The 14,961-nt window shown below is 42.4% G+C and overlaps 1 protein-coding gene across 1 annotated transcript; it reads left to right on the top strand.

The window, feature by feature from the left end:
- The first annotated feature begins 410 nt into the window (after nucleotides 1-410).
- Nucleotides 411-4,850, top strand: LOC103651342 (ATP synthase subunit beta, mitochondrial-like). Its single transcript, XM_008676956.4, has 9 exons — nucleotides 411-1,122; nucleotides 2,080-2,155; nucleotides 2,255-2,343; nucleotides 2,447-2,564; nucleotides 2,651-2,754; nucleotides 2,834-2,992; nucleotides 3,160-3,384; nucleotides 3,467-3,778; nucleotides 4,426-4,850. The coding sequence occupies exons 1-9, from the start codon at nucleotides 655-657 to the stop codon at nucleotides 4,537-4,539; spliced, it is 1,665 nt and encodes a 554-aa protein (XP_008675178.1). The 5' UTR covers nucleotides 411-654; the 3' UTR covers nucleotides 4,540-4,850.
- The last annotated feature ends 10,111 nt before the right edge of the window (nucleotides 4,851-14,961 follow it).

Raw genomic sequence — 14,961 nt, 5'->3', positions numbered from 1 at the left:
CGCGACTTCACCCTCCCCACGACCAGCGCCTGCACAACGCGCGAAAAATAATGCAGAACGAGCACTCGAACTTACACCCCTTTGCTCTAAGAATTTAACCTAAACAACACACCACATATACTTTAGTGTTTAACAATAAACAATAATTATATTTGTAGTTTAGGTGTCGCTCCACCCGCTCATCTACCTCGTGGCAACACACGTGCCTATACTTAGTATTTGATATGACATGTAACCAGGCGCGGATCTACACTCTGGACCACCCGGTCCATGATCCGGAGTTTGATCCATGTAAATATATATAAGTCTCTATTTATACAGTATAAAATAGTTAAGATAAAATAAATATAAGGAAATTTAGTAAATTTGGTCCGGATCATAAAAAAAATCATGGATCCGCATACTGACACGCAAAACTGTCAGCAAGCAATCTCCACTCTGCTCGGTGAAGACCAGGTCCAGCCGCGAATTCCTCCCGTCCCCACCCTCCTCCATATTCCCCACCCAATGTCCCGACCGGCCAACCCCCGACCCCGAAGCCCCAAACCCCTACCACCATTTCCCGGGAGTCTCCTTTCCCGGAGAGTGGATCCGCCACTCCAATCTGCACCATTCTATAAGGAAAACCTAGATCCGGACTCCTAGCCGTCGGCCATGGCCACGCGCCGGGCCTTCTCGTCCATCCTCCGCTCTGCCTCTCGCATTCGCTCCGCCTCACCGTCCCCATGCCCGCGTGCGCCGCTCCACCACCGCCCGTCCCCCGCGGGCTTCATACTCAACCGTGTAGCCGCCTACGCCTCCTCCGCCACGGCCCAGGCCGCGCCCGCTCCGCCACCTCCTTCAACCGGCAAGAAAACCGGTGGCGGCAAGATCACCGATGAGTTCACCGGCGCTGGCGCCATCGGCCAGGTGTGCCAGGTCATCGGCGCCGTCGTGGATGTGCGCTTCGACGAGGGGCTGCCCCCGATCCTGACGGCGCTTGAGGTGCTCGACAACAACATTCGCCTCGTGCTCGAGGTGGCGCAGCACCTCGGGGAGAACATGGTCCGCACCATCGCCATGGACGGGACAGAGGGGCTTGTTCGCGGCCAGCGTGTTCTCAACACCGGGTCTCCCATCACTGTAAGCCCATTTCCTCATTTACCGTACTTTTTTTTGTGTTTTGTGCTGATATGTTCGGACGTCTATGTGACGACTCGGCGAACCCGGCGGGTTTTAGGTTTGATCTAGACGTACGGATCCGTCTATTGTCCATTCAGTGCTTTGTAGATATATGACTGTTTTTAACGATAGTATGATGTACTGATTTGGTTGATAACCTCATAACCATATGCCTGTAGCATTATCATCATGTTTTATTAAAATAAAAAATGCCGATCCATTCCATATACGTATGTTTTTATCTACTAATAGTCTCATCAGGAGACAAGATTACTTACCGTTCCATGGTTTGAAAAAAGTTACTAAAGGAACTTCAGATAACCATATTAAAAACATTTGGAAATCTTTGAAAGTTTTGACTTTCTTTTTTTGTCACCTACTCAGCTTATCATGGGCACATGCACCTTGGCGTGGTTCTTATGTGCGCTGTGATTTAGGCCATGTTTGAATGTACTAGAGCTAATAGTTAGCTGGACACATCTAAACAGCCCAACTAATAGTTTAGCTAGTAGCTACTTTTAGCTGGAGACATCCCCTAACTAATAGTCCAGCTAACTATTAGCTACACCCTCAACTACCCATTAGTTATTAGCTGGTTCAACCGGGCTAAAATTAGCTAATAGTTAGTCAGCTATTTCCACTGGCAACTTTTTAGCTAGCTAACTATTAGCTCTAGTGCATTCAAACAATGCCTTGGTTACTAAACTCATACTTCTTCATTGACACACTCGAAATAACTTGTTACAACTGCTGTATATATGCTTTGTATCTATTTATTGGGTTTGTACTTTGTAGGCTCTAGATGCTTACAATATCCTAACCTAGTTGTTGCTAGTCTTTTAATTTCCGTTCTACACCATCTTCCAAACCATGTCTCACTTGTGTTTTTGCATTTGTGACTTGTATATCTGTTTCTAGGTTCCTGTTGGTAGGGCAACGCTTGGACGCATTATAAATGTTATTGGTGAGCCTATTGATGAGAAGGGAGATATAAGTAAGTCTGCATGACATTGATTTTACTTTTAACATTTATGCATACACTACTACAAGTCATGCTTATATTCTTGTTTTGTTGATTGCTCCTTGCTTTTAGCAACAAACCACTTCCTCCCTATTCATCGTGAAGCCCCAGCCTTCGTCGAGCAAGCTACAGAGCAGCAAATTCTTGTTACTGGAATCAAGGTGCACCTCTTTGGAAGTGTGTGACTGTCTAGTTTGCTAGGTTCTTTTCATCTTTCAGTGGTTATTGTGCATAGTTTTAACACAAGGATTCTACTTCTATCAGGTCGTGGATCTTCTTGCACCTTACCAAAGAGGTGGTAAAATTGGTCTCTTTGGTGGTGCAGGGGTGGGAAAAACTGTCCTTATCATGGAGCTGATTAACAACGTTGCCAAGGCCCATGGTTTGTTTTTTTTTCAGAGCTGGATGGCCATGTTGTGAAATCATCATGTGTTTATGTTGGCTTATTTATTCCATTTCTTCATCTAGGTGGTTTCTCTGTCTTTGCTGGTGTTGGAGAACGTACTCGTGAGGGTAATGACTTGTACAGAGAAATGATTGAGAGTGGTGTCATTAAGCTTGACGATAAGCAGGTAATGGTTGTGATTTCGAATGCGTTGTTGGGTTTCATATATGTTAAGCAAGTTTTCCTTACATTGTAATTTGTGGCAGAGTGAGAGCAAGTGCGCTCTTGTCTACGGTCAAATGAACGAGCCACCTGGTGCCCGTGCTCGTGTTGGGCTGACTGGTTTGACTGTTGCTGAGCATTTCCGTGATGCTGAAGGACAGGATGTGCTTCTCTTCATCGACAACATTTTCCGTTTCACTCAGGTAGATTCTATGGCACCCTCCTGTTTTATGTTCAGAAAATACCTGCAATGCTATTTTTGTTAATGGATATGCGGATAACATTAGTCAACCAGTATCGTATGCATTTTCAGCCTTGAACTTGCATACATTAAAGCTGAACACTTGTACATTTGGTATCTATCTGTCAGGCAAACTCTGAGGTGTCTGCTCTGCTTGGGCGTATTCCATCTGCTGTGGGATACCAACCCACTCTTGCTACTGATCTTGGAGGACTGCAGGAGCGGATTACTACCACAAAGAAGGGTTCTATTACATCTGTTCAAGCTATTTATGTGCCTGCTGATGACTTGACAGATCCTGCTCCTGCTACCACCTTTGCCCATCTTGATGCTACTACTGTGTTGTCACGTCAGGTATTCCTGCCTTATGTCTAGTTAGAATTTCTGCATATTGATGTTGTTGCTGTTATGGTATGATGTTAGCGTTTCTTTGCAGATTTCTGAGCTTGGTATTTACCCTGCCGTGGATCCTCTGGATTCCACATCCAGAATGTTGTCCCCCCATGTTCTGGGTGAGGACCACTACAACACTGCTCGTGGTGTTCAGAAGGTTCTTCAGAATTACAAGAATCTCCAAGATATTATTGCCATTCTGGGAATGGATGAGCTCAGTGAAGATGACAAGTTGACAGTTGCTCGTGCTAGGAAGATTCAGCGGTTCCTTAGCCAGCCTTTCCATGTTGCTGAAGTTTTCACGGGTGCACCTGGAAAGTACGTTGAGCTGAAGGAGAGTGTTAAAAGTTTCCAGGTATATATGTCATGACTGTAACCTATCTCCTGGCCCATTGTGAACAGTACTTTTGCAACAGCTTCTCCCCCTACAGTTATCATTATTTGGCCAAACAAACCAGTGGGTGTTCTTTGCCTTGCAGCTTGGTACTCCACACATGATTAAATTCTGTCAAATTTAGTGATTCATTTGATGTGGTCATTAGATACTAGTCTATCGAAATGTGTCTCAGTAGTACATTTGGCTTCTCATATGATGTTTTTGATTCTTGTGTTTTTTTATCATCATAGTTTTCAACAGCATATTGTTGCAGGAGTTAGTAAAAGTTATCTCTTGTAGACTGTACCATGTCCAAAGCGATGTATACACGAGTACTTTAGTCTGAACACTAATGGAAGCAAATTTTTTTTTGTACATTTACTCACCTTTTTATGCAACGATGGTTTGTTATGGCATGATACAAATATTATATACACTTAAAAATGCCTTGCAAATTTCACTAGCTGCTTTAAGAGATCTTATTTTCTTAATAGGATACTCATGAGTCATGATGTATATGTACGAGTATTTTTGTCTCATTACTGAAATGCAAATGATAACTCCCATTTTTGTGCCTTTAGGCTTTACCAGTGATTAACTATTTGGACCATCTTTGTACCGTATAGGGCGTTTTGGATGGCAAGTATGATGACCTTCCAGAACAGTCATTCTACATGGTTGGAGGAATAGAGGAGGTCATCGCCAAGGCAGAGAAGATTGCCAAGGAATCTGCATCATAAGGGGTCTACAGGCAACGCAAAATTAACTTTTGGAGGTCAACGTGATGTGCTTTTTATCCTGTGTTATCAAGAACTTACGTGCAGGAGACCCTGCCCTGCAGAAGGATGTTTCTCTCCTCCGTCCCCCCACCCCACACCCCAAAATAAGGATTCGCAGTGACATTTTAATTTGGTTTACTGCCCTTTGAGGAAGAATTACCTTTTTTGATGAGGTGAAACTATAACCTTGTTAATTCTCAAACAAATACTCTTCTCCCATGTTCATAGCCATTATGAGGTCGCCTGTTCAATTTATTTTTCTGAGCCGAATAGCCGCTTCTACAGTTCGTTATCTGTGTATAGTCTAGTTTTGTGATCCGTTTCCAACTCCAGTGTTTGGTTGGTAGGACGATAACGGATGAAATGTGTTTGGTTCTTTGGGACAAAGGGGCAGAATGTGTTTGGTTCATGGGGTGATAAGCCCCCACCAAGGCCTTGTGCGGTTGTACAGAAATTATGGAGATTAAATCCTTTTTTAATTTTAATTTTAACTATCAAGAGTTTTAATACCCTTCATTAAGCTTTTAACCGGACAAGCCCTAATGATCATGAGCTTGAATGCTTGAGGACAACGTGATCATGAGCTTGATCACTAAGGGGGTGTTTAGTTTGAAAAATTACTCCATCTAAAATAAAGTAAAATAAGGTGGTGCATATGAGTTCATTTCTCAAATTTGGTAGGATAACCCAATTTCTCATTAAATATAAGGAATGATGTGGTGATGGATTAATTCATTTCATTCTAAAACAAAGTAAGGAGTGGGAAGATGATGTACTAGCTTATTTCTCAAACTAAACATTGCATAAGGTTCTCTTTGATGGGGTTTGGGAAGGCTTAGGCCATATTCCAAACCACTAAGACCGTCCGCAACAGTCTATCCATAGTTTACCGAAAATACTGTTTTACACTGTAGACTACACTGTTCATAGAGTATAGTTTGAATATAGATATGAGTATGAGTAAACTCTTGGAGATAGCCTAATAGTTATTTTCTCCATTCTAATTTATAATTCGATTGACTTTTTTATCATAAGTTTGACCAGCTCGTTTTATTAAAAAAATTCATAATCATTGTTATTTTTTATTGTGATATTGTTTAGCATATAATATACTTTAAGTATGTTTTTAAATTTTTTGTTTTTACAAATTTTTTGAATAAGACGAGTCAGTTAAACTTGGCACAAAAAAGTCAAACGAATTATAATTTAGGACGGAGGGAGTAAAAGTTAGTGGAGAGGTTTAATGGACCAGCTAAGTCTTAGCCATTTCTCTCGCTATTAGCTGTTTCAACCTATCGAAAACTAATTAACAACTTATTAGCTAGCTAACAATTAGCTCTAGAGATATGTAAAAACTAATTAACAACTTATTAGCTAGCTAACAATTAGCTCTAGAGATATGTAACATGGCCTTAAAGTTTCCACACCATAGCGCTACTATAGCAGAAGCTAGTGAAGCCTCTTCATCGACTTACTCTAATTGTTAGTTTTCCTTCTTCAACGACTTATCCTCATTGTTAGTTTATTTTGGATTGGAGAGAGATAAGTAACTCTTGCTCGAGTTCTGTATAACACATCTGCACTATCTATTAAGAAGATAGTGTAGACAGTAGACTCCTGCCATGCCCCCGCTCGGCCCCTACGTGCACAACCAGCCACATACCGCACCATCCATGCCTGTGCCCATGCGTCCTACCGTATGGTGGACCCGCCTCCCCCTCCGAGCTCGCCCAACATCCGTGTAGCCCAACTGAATGCCGCGCAAGCCGCGACATCCTCATCCATGTGGCGCCAACAACCACCCCGCCATGCGTGGCAAGCGACGGATGTGGCGGATGGTTGGTGGCGTCCTGTATAATATGCCTACCTCCTACTACCTGCCGGACGCACGGTCAAGGAGAAGCAAGCCCTGCCGCTGCCGGGAAGGAGGACCAAGCCCCACCACCGCCAATGAAGATGGAAGAGGAAGCCCCGCCGCCGCCGGTGAAGACAGAAGAGGCCATCCTGCCCCTGCCCGTCCCATCCCCCACTTTGCGCGATGCCTGGTGCCTCAGTCTCGTGCCCTTCCCCCATCACATCGCTGAGGACCACCATCTCCGCTGCCGCTCCCGCCAACAACGCAATGTCCCCACCTTGATTGTCGCCCAACATCGCCCCAACGTTGGCGTTGCCCCGCCGCCCTCGTCGTCGGTCCCCCCATCATCCATGCCCACCTTCCAACCTCCTCCCCACGCCACCATCTGTGCCCCCTTCCAGCCTCGAGACCACACCCACGATCCACAGGTGTTGTGCCTGCCATCCATGCCGCCAAACAAACTTTGTATGTCGCACCCATCGTCGGCGCCCCCCTTCCATCCACGCCGCTGCCGTCCGAGAGGAAAAGGGAGGAGCCAAGGAGCAGCCGCGCTGCCATGGTGGACGCAAGACCAGGGCCAGAGCTACATCGGGCCCTATGCGAGGACGCTACTAAGAAGAACCGGGAACCACCGACTGCGTCCAACATACATCGCCATTCGTCGTCACCGCAGGTCCGTGCCGCCTCCGCCTACCTCGAGATGTGAACCTCTACTCGACAGCGAGCCTCCACTTCCCCCTCACTGGGAGAGCGCACAAGAGGCGTGCCGCGACTCTCTAGGTAGGGCCGGGCCTGCGCAAGCTGCCACCGGACTGGCCACGAACGTGCCATTCTCGAGTGCAAGCAAGCGGGTCTTCGAGGTCGTCGTCGAGTTCTTGAGGACGAGGAACATTGGCTGCAACTTCATCTTGCCGGAGCACATTGCTCTCGGCATCTTCGACCTGGACGTTCCCACCACCAGCAGAATCCTCAAGAGGTTGGTGGTAATCTTCTATTACATACTCTGCTATTTTCCATCGTGTTTTGTCAACGGTATATAAATCACAATAATATTGCTAATTAGCAACAAGATACCAACCTTTTTAGTCTGTATTAACTTGATAAGTAAGCAATTAGACTCATTTGGAGTGTGAAAACTGACAACAAATGCATTTAGTTACTTGCAACTAGAGCAATCAGGTAATAAGCTCTGTAGGCAACAAGCGACATATCAAATTCAGTAGCCTGGCAGTTGTAAATGTAACAACTAGCAATTAGTAGCAATAGATGGATGCAGTTGATTAAACTCCCAAAAGAAACTTGCGTTTGTTGTAGAGAAGACTAGATAAAACTTCCCTATTTTGCTTTTCATTATTAGTGTGTTTTACTGGTCCACTGCATCTTGTAGCTTAGGAGTAGATCCAAGTCAGCTAGAAAAATAGACACTTAACTGAATCCAAGGAGAGCTTGCTAAAGATGGCAGAGAGCCCGTTGGGTTATCTCCTTTCAAAGTACGTGAGAGGTCTGCCGCGAGAGCTGGCAAGTCTGCAATTGTCAAGTATTCAAATAAAAAGAAAGGTAAGAGGTTGAACTTATTGGAGTTTATTGCACTATTCTTGGTGATAGAGTTGATTGTATAAATTGACTTGTTTTATTTGTCATTTTAGAGAAGAGTTCACTAGCTCAATTTTGTGTGGATTTGACTATGCGAGCAAGTGGAGGATTACTTGATCCTGTTATTGGTCACAAGGAGATCGAAAGAGTAGTTCAGATTATATGGCGGCGAACAAAGAAATCCAATTTTGTTGGGTGAAGCAGGTGCTCGTAAAACAACTATTATTGAGGGATTGGCTCTTAAAATTGCTAATGGAGACGTTCATATTTTCCTTGTGGTAAGATCCATTGATGGATAACTAGAATAGTGGAATAAATCAACCCATGACTTTAAATATTAGCAAGGGCAAATTTGTAGTTGAATTTAGAAGTTATTTTTAAGTTTATATGGACAATTTGTGTTCATGCCCTTACTTTGAAGTCTAATGGTGAATTTGTCCTCATTTTTTTGACTTGGTGATTTGGCATCCGATTTTCAAAATAAAGGTAAAGTATACCCTGGCTAGATTGCTTGTTTTTCCATGATTTTGACTTCTCCAAGGGGGGCTAGATTGCCAAGCACCTTTCACTGGTTAAATTGTAGTCTTGACATCAAAAGGATTGACCAACTTTTATAGTTGACACACAAACTCCTTCGAAGGCCTCAACTATAGCAGGATGAGTTAGATCTGGTTCTGCCGTCTGCACTGATGTTGTGATAATCATAGTGATGTTATTAAGCTTCTCTCTTCATCTATGTAAGATTCCATGTCGATTAATGAATTGTATTCCACAATTTTATAGTTTCCAATGGTTGTCTTTTGATATCCTTATTCTTGTCCTAGGGATTTTACTAAATCCAGAGCTGCAAACTTAGGTTCTTTCAATCTGGTAAGCACTTTTACATCTATAGTAACATGAGTACATTGCTACTTAATAATCACATTTTCATGGTTCATATATTGTAAATGTTTGGAACGTGTTTCAATAATTATCCTATTTAAACAAAGTCTACTTATGTGACATATATAAATCGTAGTAACACATTGGCACTTAACTATTGTCCAATATCCTTCTCTCTAGACATAGAAAGTCTACCGTTTGTAATGTCATATAACAAAGCTACCGAGAGGAAACCCAATGGTCTAATTGATCTGAAGACATGTATAACTAAACATGTATATAGAAGCTGTAATGACATATGGGCACCTAACTATGTGATATATTATGTGATATATAGAAACTGCAGTGAAGCATAGGCACATAACTATAGTAAAATATGTCAATCCTGCAACATACAACAGAGGCTTATCAAAATCGTTAAAAATGATTAGATTAGTGTATGGTTGTCGACATAGTTGTATGTCATTAAAAATTCTATTTTGACTTTTGTGTGATATTGATAATGTTTGCCATGCATGTTTTGCATATTATAATGATGTTTGTCGTTTTGTTCTATGTTTCATACAAATTTTTTACTCCCGTGGCAACGCACGAGCATAGACCTAGTCATCATATACTACATTTACATACGAAGGGAATGCCGAAAAGGAATAGTGCATTAGATACTCTAATTTCTCTCTAAATTATGACCTTTATTTTCCTTATAGTTAAAATCTATACAATAAATTAGCTATCTTATGTGCAACTATAATTTTAGATAAGTGTTATTATATCTATCGTAAAGAGTTATGTATCATAGGTTCCAAACCTATTCACTAGTCTATAACTAAGCTAGAAAGGTAAAGCACACAATCAAAGCAAAACAATATAGATGTACAATCCTAAAGCATGATAGGATACAAACTACCATTGATGATTCTAATATTTTTATTGAGCTAAGCACACAAGCCTTTTCTAATTCTTGTTAGAGCCTCACACAAAGGAAGCCTATGCGAGACCCAAGCTCTTGGTCATATAATTGTGGATCGCTTCTTCACGTAAGTGCTCTAGTTGTGGCCTTTCTTATATGCTCCCCACCATATCTACAATCGAGATTCTCATTGAAAAGTTGTAGAACTTGTTCTCTTCGGTACACGTTGGTAGCCACACTACAAACACTGTTGGTATGATCTTGTAATACTTACATCCCCTCCCAGTACAACTATTAAAATGGCGCAAGGGATAATATATGTGTCTAACCTCACATCTAATCTCTAGAGCCTAAACCTTGAACAAACACTAATAAAATGGTCTAACTAATATAAGCACTTCATAAAATATCTACACTAATGAAGGACTAATCTTTAAGTGCTTGGTATCTAGAGCTACTAGAGATGAATCTCAACTCTCTTGTGATGTTCCTTACCTCCCACACTCCTCAAATAACTGTTTGGGGGTCCTATTTATATCCCTAAGGAGTGAACTAGCCATTGCAACCGCAACAGGCCTCACTACGCACTGTTGGACCATGTGACAGTAGCACCGTCGAACCGTTGAGCATAGTCCAACGCCTCGTAACGCCTACCATGTTATTACTAATTTAGCACTAGCCGTTGCTAACCGTTAGGTATGCCCGTACCGTCCGACAACTACCATTGGATTAGTCCAATGCCCCATTTCCCTTTCAAGAACCTTTCTATGTAACTGTTGGACTTTGTTCTTAATAGCTTAAAAGTGGTTCTATTGTCAAATATATCAACTTGCAGATTGATCTTCGCCTAAAAATGTGCAAGTAGGATACATGCACTTAGACTTTTAAGGTCAAAATACTATTTTGCAAGATAATGTCACATGAAGGTGAGCATTACTTGTGGGTGATATTTAGAGTAAGATATCTACAGTTTAGAACTTCAACACATAAAAGATAAACCACTTGAGGGAAGAATCTATCGGCTGTGTTCCAAAACAATTTAAACCTAGTAGGTTTGCTCTAGGGTTAAGAGTGAAACCAAGCAACTGTATCATATGATTTACCTAGTGTAAGCATAACAATAATTTAAATGTGCAATCACAAATCTAGGTATAAAAGAACTAGATTCTAATTGAAATGACAAGAATTAAAGCCTAGTTACCTAACGATGGTAGAGGATTTTGGGTTCATAATCTTCACTAACCCACTTGACAATTACACGATCCAATGTGATGCATGCATGATATGCAACCCAACTTTGCCAATTCTCCAAATTCCCTAAAGACTATTGTACTTCTCATTTTTCTTTTAAGATCCAAACATTCTTGGTTCCCTTTATGGTTAATATAAATTTGTTCAACACCCAAATTTGTTTGGCCCCTCTTGTGTTGGCTTGATTGTTCACCTTGATTGCCACCACCATGTTAGTTTTCTTCTTATTCAACAAGTATGTTGTAGTGGCATTATTGTTCTCCTTGTTGGTGTAGGTGTTGGGGAGCCCGCTTGTTTGACTTTTATTTTTTCTCTTTCTTCTTCACCCCATTTGCATCTTGCACTTATAGGACTTGTGACCTTCCTTGTGGCACATATAGCAAACCAGGATTGTACCCTCATCAAGCTTCTTCACTCCCTTGATTATGTTATCTTAACGAGGTTGTATTGGCTCCATCTTGCCTTTCACTTGAATCAAGTCCTTGGTGAGGTGAGCTACTTTTTGCTTGAGTTGCTCATTCTCCATTACAATTTCTTGTGAGCATGCTTCTATAACCAAACTATTAAAACACATTTGATTGCAAAATGATGAGCCTAATTAAATCAAATCATAACAAGAAGTAGATACATCCTTTTTAGATGTTTTAAAGATTGTTTTTTATTTTAGGTGTCTCGATTGGGCTTCTACTGATAGCTTTAATGTTAGCAAAATCTTTAGTTGGCTCATCATTATGTTTCCGAAGAATTTCCATTTTACCAAACAAACTTCTATAGGCTTCTTGTGATCTATCTAACTTTTCTTTTAGATCATTATTTTGTTTTAATAATTTCTCATCAGTAGGTGTGCTCGCAGTAGCCTTAAATTTCCCAATTTTATTACTTAGCTGAACATTAAGATTTGCAAAAATTTGATGTTGTTCAAGAAAAATTTTATAGTCATTTTGTGATCTAGCTAATTTTGATTTTAGTTCTTTATTATGCTTTTGTTGGCTAGTGTGAAGTTGAACATATTCTATATTTGCTTTCATAAGTTCTTCAAGAGAAGTGTCGGTGTTTCAAATCAGCACCGACGAGTAAATTTGTATATGCGCGTTCTAGATCCGGATGTTGTGCTCAGTGGGCGCAAGGTTTATACTGGTTTGGGCAGAGTGTCCCTACTTCTAGTCTTTGGTGGCTTGCGCTACTAGCTCCTTGTTGCTTGATGCTCGTACTAGGGGTTACAAGTGGGCAAGAGAGGGAAGAGTTCCCAAGTCTCTGTGCGTTGTTGGTTCTAAGGGACTGCATATAGGGTGTTTGCTACCTAACTAAGTCAATCAATTATTACTTCGACATGGTAGAATGAAGCGTTCTATCTTTGGTAGAAACTTATCCGTTGGTATTCGTCCTAGTCGTCTGAGCTCTCTGGTTGGGCTCTTTAAGTTGGCTAGGATGACGTGCGTGGACGACAGGGAACTCAGATGTCATCATTACTCCTCATGTGCCACACCGACCCCTAGCATTTGTAGCCCGAGCCTCGGCGTCCCTCGTTGTGTTGTTGGCCCTATAGATCATCAAGGGGCTTAGGCCTAGGCTCGGTGGGCCATGAATGAGCAACATGTCTATGGCTTCGTAGGCCATGAGTGGGGCTCATGGTTTGGGTCCGCAGGTCATGAGTGGGAGGAAGACCGACCTTCTGTCGTGGCTCCTCGCTAGGCGTATTTAATGAGGCCAGTTAGTTATGATAGGGGCGGTCCGTGGGTTGGGTGCGGAATCCACTCGAGTGGCTTCCTCTTGGTTCGCCTGACCCCCCCTTTCGACTCCGCCTCACCCGACCACCAGGCTTGGTGCCATGGGGTTACTCGAGGGTGGGTCCTTCTAGGTTGGACTCTTCCTCTATCCTCCTTCCGACTCGTGGGCCCTAGGAGCCTGGGGATCTAATCCCCGACAAGAAGGCATATCATCATCACTATCACTATCACTATCACTCTCACTTGAGCTTGAGTTTTCAATGTTACATCATGCCATAAAGCACATGTGAGAAGAGTTTAATGATCAATGCTTGCAACCAAGCCTCTTGTGTTGGGCTTCATCCTTACTTGATGATTCATCCCAAGTCTTGATGGTGGTGAGGGCTTTGGCCTTCCATATCTCTTCTTATACTCGGGGATAAGCTTGTTTTGATTTTTTTTCCATAAAGTGAGTCTTTTTGCCACAACCTTAACCATCCTTCTTTCTTTTTCTCTTCTTTGGTTGGTAAAGAAGAAATCTTCAATTTGAATGGGCACACCCTGAACATTCATTTTGGGAATAAATTTATCTAGTCCTTTTTATTAACTTAATTGTTTCTTCATCAACATCGGAGGAAGAGATGGAGACTTGATAATCATTGCTTTCAACCTTCTCCTCTTCGTCTTCATATCCACTTTAGGAGCTTCAGATTGAACTTGTTTCAACTTGCTTCTTACCCTTCATTTCTTATGCTCGACACATGTGAGAGAAATGTCTTTGCTGTATGAAGTTGCTTCTCCTTGACCCATCTTTTGACATACTCAAATGCCACTAGATTGCGATGAAAAGTGCCGGTGTCATGTTGCTTAAGCCCTCCATGTCATGAAGGATGACGATTATGCTTACATATTTGCTATGTGGTAGCACTGAGATGATCGTCCTCACAAATATCTGCATCACCTAGCTTTGTCAACCCTATAGAATTGAGCTAATAGATAATTAGATTCAAACACAAATACATATCTACTAAGCTCATTTTCTTTTATTTTAAAAGAGTCATAATTGTGCTGACCTATGCAATGTTTTTGCTCATGAACATTTTTTGTGCCATCATGGAGTCCATGCAACTTTAACTAAATTTCATTAGCTTTAACTCGAGTGAATACTTCGTTTAAAATGTTTGAGCTAAAAGATTCAAACAAGCAATTATTAGCTCTTTTCTTTTTTATCACTTGCAGTTGGTTTCAAGGTAGCAAGTCATTCTAGCACTACAATAGAAACTTTTAGTGCCATCGAAGTGCAGAGGCCTAGCGGTATCCATCCTTCCCACTTAAAATAGTCGAATCAATGGAGGTGAAGCCAAAGATCTAAAATGAGCCAACAGACTATAATACCACTTGTAAGAATCCTGGTGCATAAGAGAAGGGTGAGTTAGGCAACTTAAAACTACTTCTAACTATGGCCTCTGATTTTTAACCTAGTCAAAACCTATGTGCCAGGTACCATAATTAGGGGTACCTGGATTATGCCCCTAAACATATGTAACACCTGAGTACCAAAAACAGAAGACGCATTCCCCAAGATCAAGCAAAGTGGAATCACTATTTGCGTGAGGCCCCGCTCAACGATCGCTCAAAACTACTTCTCGCTTGAGCCCATCCACGGGTGAAGGCTACGCCCATGAGAATTCCTCGACTCGCCCGAGGGCCCCCTTCACAAAAAGCGATTTCCATCTCGCCTGAGCTCATCTCGTTCGGAGGACAACCTCAAGACTTGTCGGGTACCGTAATTAGGGGTACCCCCAACGCTCCTAAACGCGGCTGGTAACCACCCTCAGCACAAACTGCAAAGGCTGTTGGGCACGGTTCAAGACAAGACCTCGTCTACCAAGGGACGCAATCTTGCCTCGCCCGAGCCTGGCCTCGGGCAGGAACAGTAGTCCCGGACGAATTCACGCCTCGCCCGAGGGCTTCCTCAGGCGGTGGGCGTACCCTCGGCTCGCCCGAAGCCCAGCTCGGGTAGGCTTCGTCGAGAAGCAACCTTGGCCAACTCGCCTTACCAACCGACCATATCGCAGGCGCATTCAATGCGAAGATCGTCTGACACCTTATCCTGACACGCGCGCCTCAGTCGGCAAGGTCGAAGTGACCGCAGTCACTTTGCCCCTTCACTGACCGATCTAACA

The sequence above is a fragment of the Zea mays genome, chromosome 3 (genome assembly GCF_902167145.1).
Source record: "Zea mays cultivar B73 chromosome 3, Zm-B73-REFERENCE-NAM-5.0, whole genome shotgun sequence".
Classification (NCBI taxonomy): domain Eukaryota; kingdom Viridiplantae; phylum Streptophyta; class Magnoliopsida; order Poales; family Poaceae; genus Zea; species Zea mays.
Note: the sequence above shows the minus strand (reverse complement) of the source record. Positions and strands in the feature narration are given on the sequence as shown.

What these genes read in the sequence shown, in the direction of transcription:
- LOC103651342 (XM_008676956.4), top strand. Translation starts at nt 655, where the DNA reads ATGGCCACGCGCCGGGCCTTCTCGTCCATCCTCCGCTCTGCCTCTCGC. An exon ending in TGATGAGAAGGGAGATATAA is followed by an intron (nt 2,156 to 2,254) that starts GTAAGTCTGCAT and finishes CCTTGCTTTTAG; the next exon opens with CAACAAACCACTTCCTCCCT. An exon ending in TTAAGCTTGACGATAAGCAG is followed by an intron (nt 2,755 to 2,833) that starts GTAATGGTTGTG and finishes AATTTGTGGCAG; the next exon opens with AGTGAGAGCAAGTGCGCTCT.